This window comes from Oncorhynchus clarkii, chromosome 22 (genome assembly GCF_045791955.1).
Source record: "Oncorhynchus clarkii lewisi isolate Uvic-CL-2024 chromosome 22, UVic_Ocla_1.0, whole genome shotgun sequence".
Taxonomy (NCBI): Eukaryota; Metazoa; Chordata; class Actinopteri; order Salmoniformes; family Salmonidae; genus Oncorhynchus; species Oncorhynchus clarkii.
The window spans coordinates 51,259,570-51,285,411 of NC_092168.1; the positions used below are offsets into that span (position 1 = coordinate 51,259,570).

The 25,842-nt window shown below is 45.1% G+C and overlaps 1 protein-coding gene across 2 annotated transcripts in view; it reads right to left on the minus strand.

Moving 5' to 3' along the window:
* Positions 1–25,842, minus strand: part of LOC139380998 (bone morphogenetic protein receptor, type II b (serine/threonine kinase)) — a 151,632-nt gene that overhangs the window by 33,980 nt on the left and 91,810 nt on the right. Inside the window, exons 6-10 of one of the 2 annotated variants that reach the window (XM_071124224.1) lie at positions 25,547–25,661; positions 9,925–10,085; positions 9,410–9,439; positions 9,212–9,329; positions 5,144–5,280 (exon numbers count right to left, since the gene is read on the minus strand). In XM_071124224.1, coding sequence (XP_070980325.1) covers positions 5,144–5,280; positions 9,212–9,329; positions 9,410–9,439; positions 9,925–10,085; positions 25,547–25,661 — 561 coding nt within the window. Of the gene's footprint in view, positions 1–5,143; positions 5,281–9,211; positions 9,360–9,409; positions 9,440–9,924; positions 10,086–25,546; positions 25,662–25,842 lie in introns of both variants that reach the window. The other variant, XM_071124223.1, reaches the window with a different exon arrangement.

Consider the following 25,842-nt stretch of genomic DNA (forward strand, 5'->3'; position numbering starts at 1 on the left):
AGGAGTTGGACACTGTGGACCAGGTGAGGAGGTGGACACTGTGGACCAGGTGAGGAGGTGGATACTGTGGACCAGGTGAGGAGTTGGACACTGAGGACCAGGTGAGGAGGTGGACACTGTGGACCAGGTGAGGAGGTGGACACTGTGGACCAGGTGAGGAGGTGGACACTGTGGACCAGGTGAGGAGGTGGACACTCAGGACCAGGTGAGGAGGTGGACACTGCGGACCAGGTGAGGAGGTGGACATTTCGGACCAGGTGAGGAGATGGACACTGCGGACCAGTATAAATATATTGGTACCATCTTTGACACCCTGAAGTTTGAGCAAAACAAAACAAGTTATTTATTCCTCAGGAAACTGAACTCAGTCAGTGTCCACAAACACCTTCTGTGTTTCTCCTTCGGTGTGCTGCTTCACATCCCTCTCTGTCAAGAACAGGAAGTGACCTCCAATTCACTGTGAACAACTGCTGTGAGACCTTCCCTATGACCATCTGGGGTACCGTAGGTCTCTCAGACGACCTGGCCTCGTTCTCTGAGCTGCAGGCCAGGAGGAAAAGCCCATCACATCCTGGGGGACAGCAGACATATGTCCTCAACCCACAGTTCCAAATCCGCACCCTTGGATGCCGACCTGCGCTGTCAAGTGCCCTACCAATAGGAGCGGAGTCTCGTTTGAGCTCGAGGCCATCCACCTGGATAACAGGACCATTAAGAAAAACCTAGGGACGATTCTAGAGATAGTTGTTATTAATGGCAGGGGTAAACTGTCTGTCTGTCTGTCTGTTGATGTGTGTGTGTCGATGTGTGTGTGTGTGTGTGTGTGTGTCCTGTCTGAAGCACCTTGTCAGACGTCAACAAACTGCCTCTCAGGGATGAATTAAGTAGCATTGTATAGTGTGTTTCTCTAGTTACCCAGAGTCAGATGAACTCATTACCCAACTCATGTCTCTGTGTGCAGTATGAAGGACCATGTGTTTGTTTTTTTACATTAAATACATCCTGAAATAGTGACTTTAAAATGATTAGAGCTTTTTAATGGAGATTCTGACCAAATCATTTTACAAGTTCTTCAGAGCAGATAAGGCAATACTTTCAGTAACTGTGTCTGTCTCTCTTAACATTGTGTTGTGTACTTTCCTTGATCGTGCGGTGTGTGTGTTTCTTATCTAAGTGTTTACATCTCTGTCCAAGCCACAGTAGAACAGGCACAATGGATTGTAGTCATTGTATTTAACTAGGCTGAATATTTGCTTAATGAAAACAACAACTCCCTTCAGCCCAGCGTCCAATATACTCAGTGGTGTAAAGTACTTAAGTACAAATACTTTAAAGTAGTACTTAAGTAGTTTTTTGGGGGGTATCTGTACTTTAGTATTTATATTTGACAACTTTTTACTCCATACATTTTCCCTGACAATCAAAAGTACTTGTTACATGTTGAGTGCGTAGCAGGACAGGAGAATGGTGAAATTGGCACACTTATCAACAGAACACGTGGTCATCCCCACTGCCTCTGGTGGACTCACTAAACAAAAATGTATCTTTTGTAAATAATGTCTGAGTGTTGGAGTGTTCCCCTGGCTATCTGTAAATGATGTCTGAGTGTTCCCCTGGCTATCTGTAAATGGTGTCTGAGTGTTCCCCTGGCTATCTGTAAATAATGTCTGAGTGTTCCCCTGGCTATCTGTAAATAATGTCTGAGTGTTGGAGTGTTCCCCTGGCTATCTGTAAATGATGTCTGAGTGTTCCCCTGGCTATCTGTAAATAATGTCTGAGTGTTGGAGTGTTCCCCTGGCTATCTGTAAATGGTGTCTGAGTGTTCCCCTGGCTATCTGTAAATTATGTCTGAGTGTTGGAGTGTTCCCCTGGCTATCTGTAAATGATGTCTGAGTGTTCCCCTGGCTATCTGTAAATAATGTCTGAGTGTTGGAGTGTTCCCCTGGCTATCTGTAAATGATGTCTGAGTGTTCCCCTGGCTATCTGTAAATGGTGTCTGAGTGTTCCCCTGGCTATCTGTAAATAATGTCTGAGTGTTCCCCTGGCTATCTGTAAATAATGTCTGAGTGTTGGAGTGTTCCCCTGGCTATCTGTAAATGATGTCTGAGTGTTCCCCTGGCTATCTGTAAATAATGTCTGAGTGTTGGAGTGTTCCCCTGGCTATCTGTAAATGGTGTCTGAGTGTTCCCCTGGCTATCTGTAAATTATGTCTGAGTGTTGGAGTGTTCCCCTGGCTATCTGTAAATGATGTCTGAGTGTTCCCCTGGCTATCTGTAAATAATGTCTGAGTGTTGGAGTGTTCCCCTGGCTATCTGTAAATGATGTCTGAGTGTTCCCCTGGCTATCTGTAAATAAAGTCTGAGTGTTGGAGTGTTCCCCTGGCTATCTGTAAATAATGTCTGAGTGTTCCCCTGGCTATCTGTAAATAATGTCTGAGTGTTGGAGTGTTCCCCTGGCTATCTGTAAATGGTGTCTGAGTGTTCCCCTGGCTATCTGTAAATTATGTCTGAGTGTTGGAGTGTTCCCCTGGCTATCTGTAAATTATGTCTGAGTGTTCCCCTGGCTATCTGTAAATAATGTCTGAGTGTTGGAGTGTTCCCCTGGCTATCTGTAAATAATGTCTGAGTGTTCCCCTGGCTATCTGTAAATAATGTCTGAGTGTTCCCCTGGCTATCTGTAAATAATGTCTGATTGTTCCCCTGGCTATCTGTAAATAATGTCTGAGTGTTGGAGTGTTCCCCTGGCTATCTGTAAATAATGTCTGAGTGTTGGAGTGTTCCCCTGGCTATCTGTAAATGATGTCTGAGTGTTTCCCTGGCTATCTGTAAATAATGTCTGAGTGTTGGAGTGTTCCCCTGGCTATCTGTAAATAATGTCTGAGTGTTCCCCTGGCTATCTGTAAATGATGTCTGAGTGTTCCCCTGGCTATCTGTAAATAATGTCTGAGTGTTGGAGTGTTCCCCTGGCTATCTGTAAATAATGTCTGAGTGTTCCCCTGGCTATCTGTAAATAATGTCTGAGTGTTTCCCTGGCTATCTGTAAATTATGTTTGAGTGTTCCCCTGGCTATCTGTAAATAATGTCTGAGTGTTGGAGTGTTCCCCTGGCTATCTGTAAATTATGTCTGAGTGTTCCCCTGGCTATCTGTAAATAATATCTGAGTGTTCCCCTGGCTATCTGTAAATAATGTCTGAGTGTTCCCCTGGCTATCTGTAAATAATGTCTGAGTGTTCCCCTGGCTATCTGTAAATAATGTCTGAGTGTTCCCCTGGCTATCTGTAAATAATGTCTGAGTGTTGGAGTGTTCCCCTGGCTATCTGTAAATAATGTCTGAGTGTTCCCCTGGCTATCTGTAAATGATGTATGAGTGTTCCCCTGGCTATCTGTAAATAATGTCTGAGTGTTGGAGTGTTCCCCTGGCTATCTGTAAATAATGTCTGAGTGTTGGAGTGTTCCCTTGGCTATCTGTAAATAATGTCTGAGTGTTCCCCTGGCTATCTGTAAATAATGTTTGAGTGTTCCCCTGGCTATCTGTAAATAATGTCTGAGTGTTGGAGTGTTCCCTTGGCTATCTGTAAATAATGTCTGAGTGTTCCCCTGGCTATCTGTAAATAATGTCTGAGTGTTGGAGTGTTCCCTTGGCTTTCTGTAAATAATGTCTGAGTGTTCCCCTGGCTATCTGTAAATAATGTCTGAGTGTTGGAGTGTTCCCCTGGCTATCTGTAAATAATGTCTGAGTGTTGGAGTGTTCCCCTGGCTATCTGTAATGATGTCTGAGTGTTCCCCTGGCTATCTGTAAATAATGTCTGATTGTTCCCCTGGCTATCTGTAAATAATGTCTGAGTGTTGGAGTGTTCCCCTGGCTATCTGTAAATAATGTCTGAGTGTTCCCCTGGCTATCTGTAATGATGTCTGAGTGTTCCCCTGGCTATCTGTAAATAATGTCTGAGTGTTGGAGTGTTCCCCTGGCTATCTGTAAATAATGTCTGAGTGTTGGAGTGTTCCCCTGGCTATCTGTAAATAATGTCTGAGTGTTCCCCTGGCTATCTGTAATGATGTCTGAGTGTTCCCCTGGCTATCTGTAAATAATGTCTGAGTGTTGGAGTGTTCCCCTGGCTATCTGTAAATAATGTCTGAGTGTTGGAGTGTTCCCCTGGCTATCTGTAAATAATGTCTGAGTGTTGGAGTGTGCCCCTGTCTATCTGTAAATAATGTCTGAGTGTTGGAGTGTTCCCCTGGCTATCTGTAAATAATGTCTGAGTGTTGGAGTGTTCCCCTGGCTATCTGTAAATAATGGAATTTGAAATGATTCATACTTTTACTTCTACGTATGATACTTAAGTAGATTTTAGCAAAAATATTTACCTTTGACACTTAAGTATATTTAAAACCAAATACTTTTAGACTTTTCCTCAAGTAGTATTTTACTGGGTGACATCCACTTTTACTTGACTAACTTTCTATGAAGGTATCTATACTTTTACTCCAGATTGACAATTGCATCCTTTTTCCACCACTACATATACTGTAGTTCTTGACTTCATTTCTCTCGTGAATCATTTGATTTGAATGATTTGAATGATTTGAATGATTTGATTTGAATGATTTGATTTGATCTGATTTCTCTCTAGTGAAATGACACGTTGGGCTCACAAGTAATTGAACAGACGTCAGTCAATGAGTTCTTTAGCGCTAGCTAAAATAAACGCATTCTATTCTGTATTCCGTTCAGACAACAGACGGGATTTTTATTTGTTGAAGCTGAATGTTTGTAAACCCTAACCCTAAACCCTAACCCTAACCCTAAACCCTAACCCAAACCCTAACCCTAACCCTAACCCTAAACCCTAACCCTAACCCTAACCCTAACCCTAAACCCTAACCCTAACCCTAACCCTAACCCTAAACCCTAACCCTAACCCTAACCCTAAACCCTAAACCCTAAACCCTAACCCTAACCCTAACCCTAACCCTAAACCCTAACCCTAACCCTAACCCTAATACATTCTAAAGCATGTAGAATCAGGCGAAACTTATGTTGTGGAATTCTCACCAACACTCCAGGGAACTGGATCCCTGTGCCACTGTTATGTGTAAAAACAACATTGAGTGTTGAGTAATAGTTGTAATAGTATTCTCCTCACCAGACTGTTCTCTTTCCAGGCCTCGGGGAACTTGGGTCTCTCTTTCTCTCTGGACACCAGGACCTGCATGTCCTCAAAGGAGGGGTGGTTCCCTGCCTCGGCCTGGAACGCCATCTGGTAGTCGGGCACCGTCTCTCCTGGAGGACACAATATCATCATTACCATCTCTCCTGGAGGACACAATATCATCATTACCATCTCTCTTAGAGGACACAATATCATCATTACCATCTCTCCTGGAGGACACAATATCATCATTACCGTCTCTCCTGGAGGACACAATATCATCATTATCATTTCTCCTGGAGGACACAATATCATCATTACCGTCTCTCCTGGAGGACACAATATCATCATTACCATCTCTCCTGGAGGACACAATATCATCATTACCATCTCTCCTGGAGGACACAATATCATCATTATCATTTCTCCTGGAGGACACAATATCATCATTACCATCTCTCCTGGAGGACACAATGTTATCATTTCCATCTCTCCTGGAGGACACAATGTTATCATTTCCATCTCTCCTGGAGGACACAATATCATCATTACCCACTCTCCTGGAGGACACAATGTCATAATTTCCATCTCTCCTGGAGGACACAATGTCATAATTTGTATTTGTATGTATTATGGATCCCCATTAGTTCCTGCCAAGGCAGCAGCTACTCTTCCTGGGGTTTATTATGGATCCCCATTAGTTCCTGCCAAGGCAGCAGCTACTCTTCCTGGGGTTTATTAGGGAACCACCCCTCCTGCCTTGCTGATAGTGTTGTTAAGAAGGTAGAAACTAGGGCCTGTAGGACCTGCCTTGTTGATAGTGTTGTTAAGAAGGTAGAAACTAGGGCCTATAGGACCTGCCTTGTTGATAGTGTTGTTAAGAAGGTAGAAACTAGGGCCTATAGGACCTGCCTTGTTGATAATGTTGTTAAGAAGGTAGAAACTAGGGCCTGTAGGACCTGCCTTGTTGATAGTGTTGTTAAGAAGGTAGAAACTAGGGCCTGTAGGACCTGCCTTATTGATAGTGTTGTTAAGAAGGTAGAAACTAGGACCTGCCTTGCTGGTAGTGTTGTTAAGAAGGTAGAAACTAGGGCCTGTAGGACCTGCCTTGTTGATAGTGTTGTTAAGAAGGTAGAAACTAGGGCCTATAGGACCTGCCTTGTTGATAGTGTTGTTAAGAAGGTAGAAACTAGGACCTGCCTTGTTGATAGTGTTGTTAAGAAGGTAGAAACTAGGGCCTGTAGGACCTGTCTTGTTGATAGTGTTGTTAAGAAGGTAGAAACTAGGACCTGTAGGACCTGCCTTGTTGATAGTGTTGTTAAGAAGGTAGAAACTAGGGCCTATAGGACCTGCCTTGTTGATAGTGTTGTTAAGAAGGTAGAAACTAGGACCTGCCTTGTTGATAGTGTTGTTAAGAAGGTAGAAACTAGGGCCTGTAGGACCTGCCTTGTTGATAGTGTTGTTAAGAAGGTAGAAACTAGGGCCTGTAGGACCTGCCTTGTTGATAGTGTTGTTAAGAAGGTAGAAACTAGGGCCTATAGGACCTGCCTTGTTGATAGTGTTGTTAAGAAGGTAGAAACTAGGACCTGCCTTGTTGATAGTGTTGTTAAGAAGGTAGAAACTAGGGCCTGTAGGACCTGCCTTGTTGATAGTGCTGTTAAGAAGGTAGAAACTAGGACCTGCCTTGTTGATAGTGTTGTTAAGAAGGTAGAAACTTGGGCCTGTAGGACCTGCCTTGTTGATAGTGTTGTTAAGAAGGTAGAAACTAGGGCCTGTAGGACCTGCCTTGTTGATAGTGCTGTTAAGAAGGTAGAAACTAGGACCTGCCTTGTTGATAGTGTTGTTAAGAAGGTAGAAACTAGGACCTGCCTTGTTGATAGTGTTGTTAAGAAGGTAGAAACTAGGGCCTGTAGGACCTGCCTTGTTGATAGTGTTGTTAAGAAGGTAGAAACTAGGGCCTGTAGGACCTGCCTTGTTGATAGTGTTGTTAAGAAGGTAGAAACTAGGGCCTGTAGGACCTGTCTTGTTGATAGTGTTGTTAAGAAGGTAGAAACTAGGACCTGTAGGACCTGCCTTGTTGATAGTGTTGTTAAGAAGGTAGAAACTAGGGCCTGTAGGACCTGCCTTGTTGATAGTGTTGTTAAGAAGGTAGAAACTAGGGCCTGTAGGACCTGCCTTGTTGATAATGTTGTTAAGAAGGTAGAAACTAGGACCTGCCTTGTTGATAGTGTTGTTAAGAAGGTAGAAACTAGGGCCTGTAGGACCTGCCTTGTTGATAGTGTTGTTAAGAAGGTAGAAACTAGGGCCTGTAGGACCTGCCTTGTTAATAGTGTTGTTAAGAAGGTAGAAACTAGGGCCTGTAGGACCTGCCTTGTTGATAGTGTTGTTAAGAAGGTAGAAACTAGGGCCTATAGGACCTGCCTTGTTGATAGTGTTGTTAAGAAGGTAGAAACTAGGACCTGCCTTGTTGATAGTGTTGTTAAGAAGGTAGAAACTAGGGCCTGTAGGACCTGTCTTGTTGATAGTGTTGTTAAGAAGGTAGAAACTAGGACCTGTAGGACCTGCCTTGTTGATAGTGTTGTTAAGAAGGTAGAAACTAGGACCTGCCTTGTTGATAGTGTTGTTAAGAAGGTAGAAACTAGGGCCTGTAGGACCTGCCTTGTTGATAGTGTTGTTAAGAAGGTAGAAACTAGGGCCTGTAGGACCTGCCTTGTTGATAGTGTTGTTAAGAAGGTAGAAACTAGGACCTGTAGGACCTGCCTTGTTGATAGTGATGTTAAGAAGGTAGAAACTAGGACCTGTAGGACCTGCCTTGTTGATAGTGTTGTTAAGAAGGTAGAAACTAGGGCCTGTAGGACCTGCCTTGTTGATAGTGTTGTTAAGAAGGTAGAAACTAGGGCCTGTAGGACCTGCCTTGTTGATAGTGTTGTTAAGAAGGTAGAAACTAGGGCCTGTAGGACCTGCCTTGTTGATAGTGTTGTTAAGAAGGTAGAAACTAGGACCTGTAGGACCTGCCTTGTTGATAATGTTGTTAAGAAGGTAGAAACTAGGGCCTGTAGGACCTGCCTTGTTGATAGTGTTGTTAAGAAGGTAGAAACTAGGGCCTGTAGGACCTGCCTTGTTGATAGTGTTGTTAAGAAGGTAGAAACTAGGACCTGTAGGACCTGCCTTGTTGATAATGTTGTTAAGAAGGTAGAAACTAGGGCCTGTAGGACCTGCCTTGTTGATAGTGTTGTTAAGAAGGTAGAAACTAGGGCCTGTAGGACCTGCCTTGTTGATAGTGTTATTAAGAAGGTAGAAACTAGGGCCTGTAGGACCTGCCTTGTTGATAGTGTTGTTAAGAAGGTAGAAACTAGGGCCTGTAGGACCTGTCTTGTTGATAGTGTTGTTAAGAAGGTAGAAACTAGGGCCTGTAGGACCTGCCTTGTTGATAGTGTTGTTAAGAAGGTAGAAACTAGGGCCTGTAGGACCTGCCTTGTTGACAGTGTTGTTAAGAAGGTAACTAACTATCAATATCACCACAACCATCATCTCTCCTGGAGGACACAATATCACCACAACCATCATCTCTCCTGGAGGACACAATATCACCACAACCATCATCTCTCCTGGAGGACACAATATCACCACAACCATCATCTCTCCTGGAGGACACAATATCACCACAACCATCATCTCTCCTGGAGGACACAATATCACCACCACCATCATCTCTCCTGGAGGACACAATATCACCACAACCATCATCTCTCCTGGAGGACACAATATCACCACAACCATCATCTATCTTGGCGGACACAATATCACCACCACCATCATCTCTCCTGGAGGACACAATATCATAAGACACTGTTACACTGTTGAATGCTCCCGCAGTATCTGGAGTTCGAAGGTCAGGGGTTAGGGGTTATTACCTGGGAAGAGGTCAGTACACCTCATGAAGGTCTCCCAGTAGATGAGGCCCAGGGTTAGAGGTCAGGGTTATTACCTGGGAAGAGGTCAGTACACCTCATGAAGGTCTCCCAGTAGACGGGGCCCAGGGTTAGAGGTCAGGGTTATTACCTGGGAAGAGGTCAGTACACCTCATGAAGGTCTCCCAGTAGATGAGGCCCAGGGCGTACATGTCCACCTGCTTCAGAGCCGACTCACAGTCCCTCAGGTTCACCGCCCCTTCCAGAACCTCTGGGGCCATGTAGCGGACTGTACCCACCTGGAGAGAAACAGAACCAGTGTTATAACACTACACTAACCCTCCAGAACCTCTGGGGCCATGTATCGGACTGTACCCACCTGGAGAGAAACATAATTAGAGAATAGGGTTTAAAGTCTGTCCATCTTAGAGCTGTGGCAGTACTTGCATTATTAGCTATCAAAGAGGGTGTTGGCTAAGCAGACTGAGGGTGGTTTACAGATGAGACCCAGTGCCGAGGCAGTCAGCGGAGTTGACCAGCTCACCTCGCTGATTGCAGCGTTCTCCTCCTCTCCAGGCCTGACCCCCTGGGGTTAGGGTTAGAGGTCAGAGGTTAGGGACTCACCTCACTGATGGCAGCGTTCTCCTCCTCTCCAGGCCTGACCACCTGGGGTTATGGTTAGAGGTCAGAGGTTAGGGACTCACCTCACTGATGGCAGCGTTCTCCTCCTCTCCAGGCCTGACCACCTGGGGTTATGGTTAGAGGTCAGAGGTTAGGGACTCACCTCACTGATGGCAGCGTTCTCCTCCTCTCCAGGCCTGACCACCTGGGGTTAGGGTTAGAGGTCAGAGGTTAGGGACTCACCTCGCTGATGGCAGCGTTCTCCTCCTCTCCAGGCCTGACCAGGCGGTTCCCTGTCAGCTTCATGGACAGACCAAAGTCACTGATCACACATGTCCCATCGTTCTTTACTAGAACATTCCTGCTATTCAGGTCTCTGTGAGATACGGCTGGCTTGTAGATGTCTGGGAGAGAGGGAGGGAGGGAGGAGAGATGGGAGGGAAAGGAGAGAGAGAGAGAGAGAGAGAGAGGGGAGAGGAGAGAAAGGGGAGAGAGAGGGAGGAGAGAGAGAAGGGGGGAGAGAGGGGGAGGGAGAATGAGAAAGAGAGGGGAGAAAGAGAGGGGGGAGGGAGAAAGGGAGTGAAGAGAGAGAGGGGAGAGAGGGGGAGAAAGAGAGGGGAGAGAGAGAGGGGAGAGAGGGGGGAGAGAGAGAGGGGAGGGAGGGGGAGAAGGAGAGGGGAGAGAGGGGGAGAAAGAGAGGGGAGAGAGGGGGAGAAGGAGAGAAAAGAAAGGCCCATTAGTCTCTGCATGTCACCATGATCGCTTAAAGCTCATTGCTGAATAACACAGTTACTGTAGAGCCTAATCTAACTGTTTTAATTTTACCTTTATCTAACTAGGCAAGTCAGTTAAGAACAAATTCTTATTTTCAATGACGGCCTAGGAACAGTGGGTTGTTCAGGGGCAGAACGACAGATTTGTACCTTGTCAGCTCGGGGGTTTGAACTTGCAACCTTCCGGTTACTAGTCCAACACTCTAACCACTAGGCCGCCCCAGGGGCAGTAACTGTAACACAGTCAATACTATATAACAGTACTATATAACAGTACTATGATTGAACTGTAACACAGTCAATACTATATAACAGTACTATATAACAGTACTATGATTGAACTATAACACAGTCAATACTATATAACAGTACTATATAACAGTACTATGATTGAACTACAACACAGTCAATACTATATAACAGTACTATGGTTGAAGTATAATATTTCATTATATAACAGTAAATACTTCTTGGGTATGACGCTACAAGCTTGTAGATTTTCTCCCATTCTACTCTGCAGATCGTCTCAAGCTCTGTCAGGTTGGATGGGGAGCGTTGTTGCACAGCTATTTTCAGGACCCTCCAGAGATGTGCAAATCGGGTTTAAGCTCTGGCTGGACCACTCAAGGACATTCAGGGACTTGTCGCGAAGCCACTTCTGCGTTGTCTTGGCTGTGTGCTTAGGGTCTTTCCCTCGATCCTGACTAGTCTCCTAGTCCTTGCTGCTGAAAAACATCCCCACAGCATGATGCTGCCACCACCATGCTTCACCGTGGGGATGGTGCCAGGTTTCCTAAAGATGTGACGCTTGGCATTCAGGCCAAAGAGTTCAATCTTGGTTTCATCAGACCAGAGACTCTTGTTTTTAATGGTCTGAGAGTCCTTTAGGTGCCTTTTGGCAAACTCCAAGCGGGCTGTCATGTGCCTTTTACTGAGGAGTGGCTTCTGTCTGGCCACTCTACCGTAAAAGCCTGTTTGATATAGTGCTGCATTCAAGTTGTAGAAACATCTCAAGGATGATTAATGTCGAGTCTCATAGCAAAGGGTCTGAAATCTTATGTAAATAATATATATTTTATTTTTAATACATTTGCAAAAATGTCTAAAAACCTGTTTTTCCTTTGTCATTATGGGGTATTGTGATGTCATTATGGGGTATTGTGATGTCATTGTGGGGTATTGTGATGTCATTGTGGGTTATTGTGATGTCATTGTGGGTTATTGTGATGTCATTGTGGGGTATTGTGATGTCATTGTGGGGTATTGTGATGTCATTATGGGGTATAGTGTGTAGATTGATGAGGGACAATTTATATTTAATCCATTTTAGAATGAGGCTGTAACGTAACAAAATGTGGAAAAAGTTTCCCAAGGCACTCAAGAGTGCATATGTATGTATGTTGTATTATACATGGCTCATTTGGCAAAGAGACCTAGGACTCAATAGGTCTTCCCTGTTAAAAACAAAAAGACATTGAAACAGTAGCCTATTTCTCAAATGTTCTTATGGTTTAAATGTCCAAATGCACATTCGCACGTAGAATACTGCCTTAGGCACATTGCTGCACTAATAATGTTAATAAATAATAGTTGATCAACATTTTAAAGTTAAACGTTCTGATCTGTTGCATCAGACTCGTTGCTTTTTAATGTTTTTAATGTTAGCCTAGGCCTAGTGGTTGTATGAATTAGAGATCTATCGTCCCACAACTGTCCCAGAGTCTGTTTGGGCTTTTTCTTCTTCGACAAGACCAATAGAATAGGTCAACTCTAAACTATGGGGGATAGTAGATTGACAGACTCATATGCAGCGTGTCCATAAGGCTACCGGAAGCTAAGTTTCCTTATACAAATTGAATTAAAAATGGCCAAAATTTACAGAAAGAAAGAAATTCATTCAAAATCGACTACTAAAGCATTGGCCACAGAGGATCACAAACTTCCCCTAGCTTTAAAAATATGAATAAATTGTGGATTGTTTTAAATCACATTGCCTACAGTCAGAAGGAAAGGCAGCCCGCGACAAATACCAAAATAGAGGATTGTTGAGTTGCGTCAGTGAAACGTTTATACCCAGGCAAGTATATCGCAATATATCAAAATTCAATTGTGGGGGGAAAAAACAATTTGGAAAGCAAATAGCCCATTTCCTGTAAAGAAAAGACAACGTAAAAACTGTAATCTGTTTAAGTTATCAAAATGCTCAACCTAATTGGCCTATATTATTGGCACCAGCAGAGAGCATCGGTCCCCCGGTGAGTGGCTACAGGCGCATATTCACTCTTTATCATTGTTGGCTCAGTGCCACTTGAACAGCAACATCCTCCTCCACTTCATTATTCTACTTGTGTCATGTATTGTCATATTATGTCTTGTTCCTGTTCTTTCTCTTCACTCCGTCTCCCTCTGCTGGTCGTATTAGGTTACCTTCTCTTCCTCTCCTTCCCCCAGCTGTTCCTCATCTTCTCTAAACTACCTCGTTCACCCTTTTCCCACCTGTTCCCTTTTTTCCCTCTGATTAGGTCTCTATTTCTCTCTCTGTTCCTGCTTCTGTCTTTGTCAGATTCTCGTTTGAGTTTCTCATGCCAGAACCAAACTATCGTCTCGTTTGCTTCACCCTTGTCCTGTCCTGTCGGAATCTGCGTGTTCATCTGATGCTACGTGTGATCAGGTACCTCTGTCCTCTACGACCCGCGCCTACCCAGAGAGACCAGCAGTCTGTCGCCACTAACCCAGCTATTCTCCTCTGCTGCTAGAAGGGGACTCTAACCCAGCTATTCTCCTCTGCTGCTAGAAGGGGAACTCTTCTGTGATTCAGAAGGACTTTATGTTTCATTTGTCGCCCTCTCTGCGGGTTGTTTATTTTGACATTAAAGGACTCTGTTTTTGTTAAACCGCTTTTGGGTCCTCACTCACGTGCATAACAACTTGTGTCTCCCCTTCTCATAGGCCATATGGACACTTGTGTCTCCCCTTCTCATAGGCCATATGGACACTGTTTTTTTATTGGTCAGTTGGTCAGTGTGAGTAGAGTAGGCTACTCTGTTATTTGTCCAAGTAAAAACAGATTCTGCTAATGTCTCCAGTCATATAAAGTGTAGTAGAATTGCATGAATTGTAATCAGAGGGCTGATATTAATGCTATAAATGCCAGTCTCTCTTGGCTAAGAGTTGAGGAGAGACTGACTGCATGACTTCTTATTTTATTAAGAAAGAGGAATGTGTTGAAAATCCCAAAATGTGTTTGCATAGTCAACTTACACACAGCTCTGACACACACACTTCTCCCAAAAGACATACCACCAGGGGTCTTTTCACAGTCCCCAAATCCAGAACAAATTCAAGATAAACGTACAGTATTATATAGAGCCCTTATTGCATGGAACTTCCTTCCATCTCATATTGCTCAAATAAACAGCAAACCTGATTGAAAAAAACAGAAAGAATCGCCTCCCCTATTGGACCTATTTAGTTTGTGTGTATGTATTGATATGTGGACTACATGTGCCTTTAAATTTTTTTTATGTAGTTCTGTCCTTGAGCTGTTATTGTCTATTAATGTTCTGTATTACGTCATTCTGTATTATGTCATTCTGTATTACGTCATTCTGTATTACGTCATTCTGTATTACGTCATTCTGTATTATGTCATTCTGTATTATGTCATTCTGCATTACGTCCTTCTGTATTATGTCATTCTGTATTATGTCATTCTGAATTATGTCATCCTGTATTACGTCATTCTGTATTATGTCATTCTGCATTATGTCATTCTGTATTACGTCATTCTGTATTATGTCATTCTGCATTACGTCATCCTGTATTACATCATTCTGTATTATGTCATTCTGTATTACGTCATTCTGTATTATGTCATTCTGTAATTCTGCATTATGTCATTCTGCATTATGTCATTCTGTATTACGTCATTCTGTATTATGTCATTCTGCATTACGTCATTCTGCATTACGTCATTCTGTATTACGTCATTCTGTATTACGTCATTCTGTATTATGTCATTCTGTATTACGTCATTCTGTATTATGTCATTCTGCATTACGTCATCCTGTATTACATCATTCTGTATTATGTCATTCTGTATTACGTCATTCTGTATTATGTCATTCTGTAATTCTGCATTATGTCATTCTGCATTATGTCATTCTGTATTACGTCATTCTGTATTATGTCATTCTGCATTACGTCATTCTGCATTACGTCATTCTGTATTACGTCATTCTGTATTACGTCATTCTGTATTACGTCATTCTGTATTACGTCATTCTGTATTATGTCATTCTGCATTACGTCATTCTGTATTACGTCATTCTGTATTACGTCATTCTGTATTACGTCATTCTGTATTACGTCATTCTGTATTATGTCATTCTGTATTATGTCATTCTGTATTATGTCATTCTGCATTGTCATTCTGTATTGTATTTAATGTTTTGTGTGGAACCCCAGGAAGAGTAGCTGCTGCTTTTGCAACAGCTAATAGGATCCTAATAAAATACCAAACACCCCATAGAGCATCATTCATACTGTAGACAGACAGACTGCCCAATAGAGCACCATTCATACTGTAGACAGACAGACTGCCCCATAGAGCACACAGACTGCCCCATAGAGCACCATTCATACTGTATAGACAGACAGACTGCCCCATAGAGCACCTTTCATACTGTATAGAAAGACAGACAGACAGACTGCCCCATAGAGCACCATTCATACTGTACAGACAGACATACTGCCCCATAGAGCACCATTCATACTGTATAGACAGACAGACTGCCCCATAGAGCACCATTCATATTGTATAGACAGACAGACTGCCCCATAGAGCACCATTCATACTGTATAGACAGACAGACTTCCCCATAGAGCACCATTCATACTGTAGAGACAGACAGACTGCCCCATAGAGAATCATTCATACTGTATAAACAGACAGACTGCCCCATAGAGAATCATTCATACTGTAGACAGACAGACTGCCCCATAGAGCACCATTCATACTGTATAGACAGACAGACTGCCCCATAGAGCACCATTCATACTGTAGACAGACAGACTGCCCCATAGAGAATCATTCATACTGTAGACAGACAGACTGCCCCATAGAGCACCATTCATACTGTATAGACAGACAGACTGCCCCATAGAGCACCATTCATATTGTATAGACAGACTGCCCCATATAGCACCATTCATACTGTATAGACAGACAGACTGCCCCATAGAGCACCATTCATACTGTATAGACAGACAGACTGCCCCTTAGAGCACCATTCATATTGTATAGACAGACTGCCCCATAGAGCACCATTCATACTGTATAGACAGACAGACTGCCCCATAGAGCACCATTCTTACTGTATAGACAGACAGACTGCCCCATAGAGCACCATTCATATTGTATAGACAGACTGCCCCATAGAGCACCATTCATACTGTATAGACAGACAGACTGCCCCATAGAGCACCATTCATACTGTACAGACAGACAGACTGCCCCATAGAGCACCATTCATATTGTATAGACAGACTGCCCCATAGAGCACCATTCATACTGTATAGACAGACAGACTGCCCCATAGAGCACCATTCATACTGTATAGACAGACAGACTGCCCCATAGAGCACCATTCATACTGTATAGACAGACAGACTGCCCCATAGAGCACCATTCTTACTGTATAGACAGACAGACTGCCCCATAGAGCACCATTCTTACTGTATAGACAGACAGACTGCCCCATAGAGCACCATTCTTACTGTATAGACAGACAGACTGCCCCATAGAGCACCATTCTTACTGTATAGACAGACAGACTGCCCCATAGAGCACAATTCATCCTGTATGTGAGTGAACCAGCTGTCTGTCTGATAGTCTGACCCAGATGTTCACATTAGCTGCTTCAAGCATAAAAGAGGTGTGTATGTGCGTGCGTGCGTGCGTGTGTGCGTGTGCGTGTGTGTGCGTGCGTGACGTGCTTCCGCCCGTCTGGCAGTTGAGTTGGCATCCTGTCTCCTGCCTCCACATGGCTGAGCTCAAAACACACAGCCGACCCAGACCACAACCTAGTAGAGAACTAGACCAGGTACAGCCAGAGATAAGGGGTCAACCCAGACCACAACCTAGTAGAGAACTAGGCCAGGTACAGCCAGAGATAAGGGGTCAACCCAGACCACAACCTAGAAGAGAACTAGGCCAGGTACAGCCAGAGATAAGGGGTCAACCCAGACCACAACCTAGTAGAGAACTAGGCCAGGTACAGCCAGAGATAAGGGGTCAACCGAGACCACAACCTAGTAGAGAACTAGACCAGGTACAGCCAGAGATAAGGGGTCAACCGAGACCACAACCTAGTAGAGAACTAGACCAGGTACAGCCAGAGATAAGGGGTCAACCCAGACCACAACCTAGTAGAGAACTAGGCCAGGTACAGCCAGAGATAAGGGGTCAACCCAGACCACAACCTAGTACTCATTATGTCTAGGGGTCCTAGTTACATGGTCTGTAACCTGACTCATTATGTCTAGGGGTCCTAGCTACATGGTCTGTAACCTGACTGTCTAGGGGTCCTAGCTACATGGTCTGTAACCTGACTCATTATGTCTAGGGGTCCTAGTTACATGGTCTGTAACCTGACTCATTATGTCCAGGGGTCCTAGCTACATGGTCTGTAACCTGACTCATTATGTCTAGGGGTCCTAGTTACATGGTCTGTAACCTGACTCATTATGTCTAGGGGTCCTAGTTACATGGTCTGTAACCTGACTCTCTAGGGGTCCTAGCTACATGGTCTGTAACCTGACTCATTATGTCTAGGGGTCCTAGTTACATGGTCTGTAACCTGACTGTCTAGGGGTCCTAGTTACATGGTCTGTAACCTGACTCATTATGTCTAGGGGTCCTAGTTACATGGTCTGTAACCTGACTGTCTAGGGGTCCTAGCTACATGGTCTGTAACCTGACTCATTATGTCTAGGGGTCCTAGTTACATGGTCTGTAACCTGACTGTCTAGGGGTCCTAGTTACATGGTCTGTAACCTGACTCATTATGTCTAGGGGTCCTAGTTACATGGTCTGTAACCTGACTGTCTAGGGGTCCTAGTTACATGGTCTGTAACCTGACTGTCTAGGGGGCCTAGTTACATGGTCTGTAACCTGACTGTCTAGGGGTCCTAGTTACATGGTCTGTAACCTGACTGTCTAGGGGTCCTAGTTACATGGTCTGTAACCTGACTGTCTAGGGGTCCTAGTTACATGGTCTGTAACCTGACTCATTATGTCTAGGGGTCCTAGTTACATGGTCTGTAACCTGACTGTCTAGGGGTCCTAGCTACATGGTCTGTAACCTGACTCATTATGTCTAGGGGTCCTAGTTACATGGTCTGTAACCTGACTGTCTAGGGGTCCTAGTTACATGGTCTGTAACCTGACTCATTATGTCTAGGGGTCCTAGTTACATGGTCTGTAACCTGACTGTCTAGGGGTCCTAGTTACATGGTCTGTAACCTGACTGTCTAGGGGGCCTAGTTACATGGTCTGTAACCTGACTGTCTAGGGGTCCTAGTTACATGGTCTGTAAACTGACTGTCTAGGGGTCCTAGTTACATGGTCTGTAACCTGACTGTCTAGGGGTCCTAGTTACATGGTCTGTAACCTGACTGTCTAGGGGTCCTAGTTACATGTTCTGTAACCTGACTCATTATGTCTAGGGGTCCTAGCTACATGGTCTGTAACCTGACTCATTATGTCTAGGGGTCCTAGTTACATGGTCTGTAACCTGACTCATTATGTCTAGGGGTCCTAGCTACATGGTCTGTAACCTGAATCATTATGTCTAGGGGTCCTAGTTACATGGTCTGTAACCTGACTGTCTAGGGGTCCAAGTTACATGGTCTGTAACCTGACTCATTATGTCTAGGGGTCCTAGTTACATGGTCTGTAACCTGACTGTCTAGGGGTCCTAGTTACATGGTCTGTAACCTGACTCATTATGTCTAGGGGTCCTAGTTACATGGTCTGTAACCTGACTGTCTAGGGGTCCTAGTTACTTGGTCTGTAACCTAACTGTCTAGGGGTCCTAGTTATATGGTCTGTAACCTGACTCGTTATGTCTAGGGGTCCTAGTTACATGGTCTGTAACCTGACTCATTATGTCTAGGGGTCCTAGTTACATGGTCTGTAACCTGACTGTCTAGGGGTCCTAGTTACATCGTCTGTAACCAGACTGTCTAGGGTCCTAGCTACATGGTCTGTAACCTGACTCATTATGTCTAGGGGTCCTAGTTACATGGTCTGTAACCTGACTCATTATGTCTAGGGGTCCTAGTTACATTGTGTGTAACCTGACTGTCTAGGGGTCCTAGTTACATGGTCTGTAACCTGACTGTCTAGGGGTCCTAGTTACATGGTCTGTAACCTGGCTGTCTAGGGGTCCTAGCTACATCGTCTGTAACCAGACTGTCTAGGGTCCTAGTTACATGGTCTGTAACCTGACTCATTATGTCTAGGGGTCCTAGTTACATGGTCTGTAACCTGACTCATTATGTCTAGGGGTCCTAGTTACATGGTCTGTAACCTGTCTGTCTAGGGGTCCTGGTTACATGGTCTGTAACCTGAATCATTATGTCTAGGGGTCCTAGTTACATGGTCTGTAACCTGACTCATTATGTCTAGGGGTCCTAGTTACATGGTCTGTAACCTGACTCATTATGTCTAGGGGTCCTAGTTACATGGTCTGTAACCTGACACTCTAGGGGTCCTAGCTACATGGTCTGTAACCTGACTGTCTAGAGGTCCTAGTTACATGGTCTGTAAACTGACTGTCTAGGGGTCCTAGCTACATGGTCTGTGATATGAGTCGTTATGCCTAGGGGTCCTAGTTACATGGTCTGTAACCTAACTCATTATGTCTAGGGGTCCTAGTTACATGGTCTGTCTAGGGGTCCTAGGTACATGGTCTGTCTAGGGGTCCTAGTTACATGGTCTGTCTAGGGGGCCTAGTTACATGGTCTGTAACCTGACTCATTATGTCTAGGGGTCCTAGCTACATGGTCTGTAACCTGACTGTCTAGGGGTCCTAGTTACATGGTCTGTCTAGGGGTCCTAGTTACATGGTCTGTCTAGGGGTCCTAGTTACATTGTCTGTCTAGGGCTCCTAGTTACATAGTCTGTCTAGGGGTCCTAGTTACATGGTCTGTCTAGGGGTCCTAGTTACATGGTCTGTCTAGGGGGCCTAGTTACATGGTCTGTCTAGGGGTCCTAGTTACATGGTCTGTCTAGGGGGCCTAGTTACATGGTCTGTAACCTGACTCATTATGTCTAGGGGTCCTAGCTACATGGTCTGTAACCTGACTGTCTAGGGGTCCTAGTTACATGGTCTGTAACCTGACTCATTATGTCTAGGGGTCCTAGTTACATGGTCTGTAACCTGACTGTCTAGGGGTCCTAGCTACATGGTCTGTAACCTGACTCATTATGTCTAGGGGTCCTAGTTACATGGTCTGTAACCTGACTGTCTAGGGGTCCTAGTTACATGGTCTGTAACCTGACTCGTTATGTTTAGGGGTCCTAGCTACATGGTCTGTAACCTGACTGTCTAGGGGTCCTAGCTACATGGTCTGTAACCTGACTGTCTAGGGGTCCTAGCTACATGGTCTGTAACCTGACTGTCTAGGGGTCCTAGCTACATGGTCTGTAACCTGACTCATTATGTCTAGGGGTCCTAGCTACATGGTCTGTAACCTGACTCATTATGTCTAGGGGTCCTAGTTACATGGTCTGTAACCTGACTCATTATGTCTAGGGGTCCTAGTTACATGGTCTGTAACCTGACTGTCTAGGGTCCTAGTTACATGGTCTGTAACCTGACTCATTATGTCTAGGGGTCCTAGCTACATGGTCTGTAAACTGACTGTCTAAGGGTCCTAGCTACATGGTCTGTAACCTGACTAATTATGTCTAGGGGTCCTAGTTACATGGTCTGTAACCTGACTGTCTAGGGTCCTAGTTACATGGTCTGTAACCTGACTCGTTATGTCTAGGGGTCCTAGTTACATGGTCTGTAACCTGACTCTCTAGGGGTCCTAGCTACATGGTCAGTAACCTGAATCATTATGTCTTGGGGTCCTAGCTACATGGTCTGTAACCTGACTCATTATGTCTAGGGGTCCTAGCTACATGGTCAGTAACCTGAATCATTATGTCTTGGGGTCCTAGCTACATGGTCTGTAACCTGAATCATTATGTCTAGGGGTCCTAGTTACATGGTCTGTAACCTGACTCATTAAGTCTAGGGGTCCTAGCTACATGGTCTGTAACCTGACTCATTATGTCTAGGGGTCCTAGTTACATGGTCTGTAAACTGACTGTCTAGGGGCCCTAGCTACATGGTCTGTAACCTGACTGTCTAGGGGTCCTAGTTACATGGTCTGTAACCTGACTGTCTAGGGGTCCTAGCTACATGGTCTGTAACCTGACTGTCTAGGGGGCCTACTTACATGGTCTGTAACCTGACTCATTATGTCTAGGGATCCTAGTTACATGGTCTGTAACCTGACTGTCTAGGGGTCCTAGTTACATGGTCTGTAACCTGACTCATTATGTCTAGGGGTCCTAGTTACATGGTCTGTAACCTGACTGTCTAGGGGTCCTAGTTACATGGTCTGTAACCTGACTGTCTAGGGGTCCTAGTTACATGGTCTGTAACCTGACTCATTATGTCTAGGGGTCCTAGTTACATAGTCTGTAACCTGACTGTCTAGGGGTCCTAGCTACATGGTCTGTAACCTGACTGTCTAGGGGTCCTAGTTACATGGTCTGTAACCTGACTCATTATGTTTAGGGGTCCTAGTTACATGGTCTGTAACCTGACTGTCTAGGGGTCCTAGTTACATGGTCTGTAACCTGACTCATTATGTCTAGGGGTCCTAGTTACATGGTCTGTAACCTGACTGTCTAGGGGTCCTAGTTACATGGTCTGTAACCTGACTGTCTAGGGGTCCTAGTTACATGGTCTGTAACCTGACTCATTATGTCTAGGGGTCCTAGTTACATGGTCTGTAACCTGACTCATTATGTCTAGGGGTCCTAGTTACATGGTCTGTAACCTGACTGTCTAGGGGTCCTAGCTACATGGTCTGTAACCTGACTGTCTAGGGTCCTAGTTACATGGTCTGTAACCTGACTCATTAAGTCTAGGGGTCCTAGCTACATGGTCTGTAACCTGACTCATTATGTCTAGGGGTCCTAGTTACATGGTCTGTAACCGGACTGTCTAGGGGTCCTAGCTACATGGTCTGTAACCTGACTGTCTAGGGGTCCTAGTTACATGGTCTGTAACCTGACTGTCTAGGGGTCCTAGCTACATGGTCTGTAACCTGACTGTCTAGGGGGCCTACTTACATGGTCTGTAACCTGACTCATTATGTCTAGGGATCCTAGTTACATGGTCTGTAACCTGACTGTCTAGGGGTCCTAGTTACATGGTCTGTAACCTGACTCATTATGTCTAGGGGTCCTAGTTACATGGTCTGTAACCTGACTGTCTAGGGGTCCTAGTTACATGGTCTGTAACCTGACTGTCTAGGGGTCCTAGTTACATGGTCTGTAACCTGACTCATTATGTCTAGGGGTCCTAGTTACATGGTCTGTAACCTGACTGTCTAGGGGTCCTAGCTACATGGTCTGTAACCTGACTGTCTAGGGGTCCTAGTTACATGGTCTGTAACCTGACTCATTATGTTTAGGGGTCCTAGTTACATGGTCTGTAACCTGACTGTCTAGGGGTCCTAGTTACATGGTCTGTAACCTGACTCATTATGTCTAGGGGTCCTAGTTACATGGTCTGTAACCTGACTGTCTAGGGGTCCTAGTTACATGGTCTGTAACCTGACTGTCTAGGGGTCCTAGTTACATGGTCTGTAACCTGACTCATTATGTCTAGGGGTCCTAGTTACATGGTCTGTAACCTGACTCATTATGTCTAGGGGTCCTAGTTACATGGTCTGTAACCTGACTGTCTAGGGGTCCTAGCTACATGGTCTGTAACCTGACTGTCTAGGGTCCTAGTTACATGGTCTGTAACCTGACTCATTATGTCTAGGGGTCCTAGCTACATGGTCTGTAACCTGACTGCCTAGGGGTCCTAGCTACATGGTCTGTAACCTGACTCATTATGTCTAGGGGTCCTAGCTACATGGTCTGTAACCTGACTCGTGTCTAGGGGTCCTAGCTACATGGTCTGTAACCTGACTTGTCTGTAGGGGTCCTAGGAAAATGGTCTTTAACCTGAATGAATGCTTTCATTTATGTGAGAAATCAGCGTTTGAGAACCGTGTTGGATTACCTTAGGTCCATGACCAGCTCGGTCTTGACTCCTTTGAGTTGGTGAGGATTAGAATGTTCAGATGGTGACCGAAACAAATAGATACAAAAAGGACCCCTAGAAACAGGCATGCCTAAAGGACCCCTAGAAACAGGCATGCCTAAAGGAGCACTAGAAACAGGCATGCCTAAAGGAGCACTAGAAACAGGCATGCCTAAAGGACCCCTAGAAACAGGCATGCCTAAAGGACCACTAGAAACAGGCATGCCTAAAGGACCACTAGAAACAGGCATGCCTAAAGGAGCACTAGAAACAGGCATGCCTAAAGGAGCACTAGAAACAGGCATGCCTAAAGGAGCACTAGAAACAGGCATGCCTAAAGGACCCCTAGAAACAGGCATGCCTAAAGGACCCCTAGAAACAGGCATGCCTAAAGGACCCCTAGAAACAGGCATGCCTAAAGGACCCCTAGAAACAGGCATGCCTAAAGGAGCACTAGAAACAGGCATGCCTAAAGGAGCACTAGAAACAGGCATGCCTAAAGGACCCCTAGAAACAGGCATGCCTAAAGGACCCCTAGAAACAGGCATGCCTAAAGGACCCCTAGAAACAGGCATGCCTAAAGGAGCACTAGAAACAGGCATGCCTAAAGGAGCACTAGAAACAGGCATGCCTAAAGGACCACTAGAAACAGGCATGCCTAAAGGAGCACTAGAAACAGGCATGCCTAAAGGAGCACTAGAAACAGGCATGCCTAAAGGACCCCTAGAAACAGGCATGCCTAAAGGACCCCTAGAAACTGGCATGCGTAAAGGAGCACTAGAAACAGGCATGCCTAAAGGACCCCTAGAAACAGGCATGCCTAAAGGACCCCTAGAAACAGGCATGCCTAAAGGACCCCTAGAAACTGGCATGCGTAAAGGAGCACTAGAAACAGGCATGCCTAAAGGACCCCTAGAAACAGGCATGCCTAAAGGACCCCTAGAAACAGGCATGCCTAAAGGACCCCTAGAAACAGGCATGCCTAAAGGAGCACTAGAAACAGGCATGCCTAAAGGAGCACTATAAACAGGCATGCCTAAAGGACCACTAGAAACAGGCATGCCTAAAGGACCACTAGAAACAGGCATGCCTAAAGGACCACTAGAAACAGGCATCCCTAAAGGACCACTAGAAACAGGCATGCGTAAAGGACCACTAGAAACAGGCATGCCTAAAGGACCCCTAGAAACAGGCATGCCTAAAGGACCACTAGAAACAGGCATGCCTAAAGGACCACTAGAAACAGGCATGCCTAAAGGACCCCTAGAAACAGGCATGCCTAAAGGACCCCTAGAAACAGGCATGCCTAAAGGACCACTAGAAACAGGCATCCCTAAAGGACCCCTAGAAACAGGCATGCGTAAAGGACCACTAGAAACAGGCATGCGTAAAGGACCACTAGAAACAGGCATGCCTAAAGGACCACTAGAAACAGGCATGCCTAAAGGACCACTAGAAACAGGCATGCCTAAAGGACCACTAGAAACAGGCATGCCTAAAGGACCACTAGAAACAGGCATGCCTAAAGGACCACTAGAAACAGGCATGCGTAAAGGACCACTATAAACAGGCATGCCTAAAGGACCACTAGAAACAGGCATCCTTAAAGGACCACTAGAAACAGGCATCCCTAAAGGACCACTAGAAACAGGCATGCCTAAAGGACCACTAGAAACAGGCATGCCTAAAGGACCACTAGAAACAGGCATCCCTAAAGGACCACTAGAAACAGGCATCCTTAAAGGACCACTTGAAACAGGCATGCCTAAAGGAGCACTAGAAACAGGCATGCCTAAAGGACCACTAGAAACAGGCATCCCTAAAGGACCACTAGAAACAGGCATGCCTAAAGGACCCCTAGAAACAGGCATGCCTAAAGGACCCCTAGAAACAGGCATCCCTAAAGGACCACTAGAAACAGGCATGCCTAAAGGACCACTAGAAACAGGCATGCCTAAAGGACCACTAGAAACAGGCATGCCTAAAGGACCACTAGAAAGAGGCATCCCTAAAGGACCCCTAGAAACAGGCATCCCTAAAGGACCACTAGAAACAGGCATGCCTAAAGGACCACTAGAAACAAAAGAAAAGCCCGGATGGCCACTAAACCAACCAGCAACCTCACAGCTCTCAAACAGGGACCCTGACTGACAATCCCTAATTGCTTATCAACCAGGCTCAGCACATGTACAAGGTTGCTGCTGCCCCCTGGGGAACGGAGTGTGGAAGTGGTAGTGTGCTGTCTAAACTACCTAACCATTTCCCTAACACGTGACGCATGTCTGTAAGCAGACAATGAATGATGTATTGGCAAATCCATATTAACAGAGTGATGTGGAGACTCCGATTTTTCACTTTTAAATGTATGTCAAACAAAACCCAATGATTGCAAAGTTAAACAAACCATACAACTTTTAAACACACACACACACACACACACACACACACACACACACACACACACACACACGCGAAGGCAGTAAAAATCCTCCTCAGTGATTAATCACATTCTGACGGCTTGACGACGGGAGATAGTGTTTCACTGGGGCTGTCTGAGCATGTAAATGAAATTAAGGGGTGTGACGGTGAGTGAGAACAGTGTGTGTGTGTGTGTGTGTGTGTGTGTGTGTGTGTGTGTGTGTGTGTGTCCACGTCCGTGTACATCTGTGTGCTTGTGCACTCCCCAGTGTAGGTGAAGGTGACTCCTACCTCCTCTCAGCAGCTCAGTGTGCAGGTAGGCCAGCCCCCGTGTGACAGAGTGTGTGAGGCGACAACAGCTGACCCAGTCTCCTGTCTGCAGACTCAGGTACTGACACAGAGAACCCTGGAGAGGAGAACAACAACATGACTTTACTATTTCATCGTAGACACACGGTTGTCAGCTCACTTCTCACCAGATTTTTACAGAGGAAATGGAGGACAATGAGGAAGAGGAAGAAGAAGAGGAAGAGGTGGAGGATGAGTATGAAGTGGAAGAGCAAACAAACCACATGAAATCACGGAGA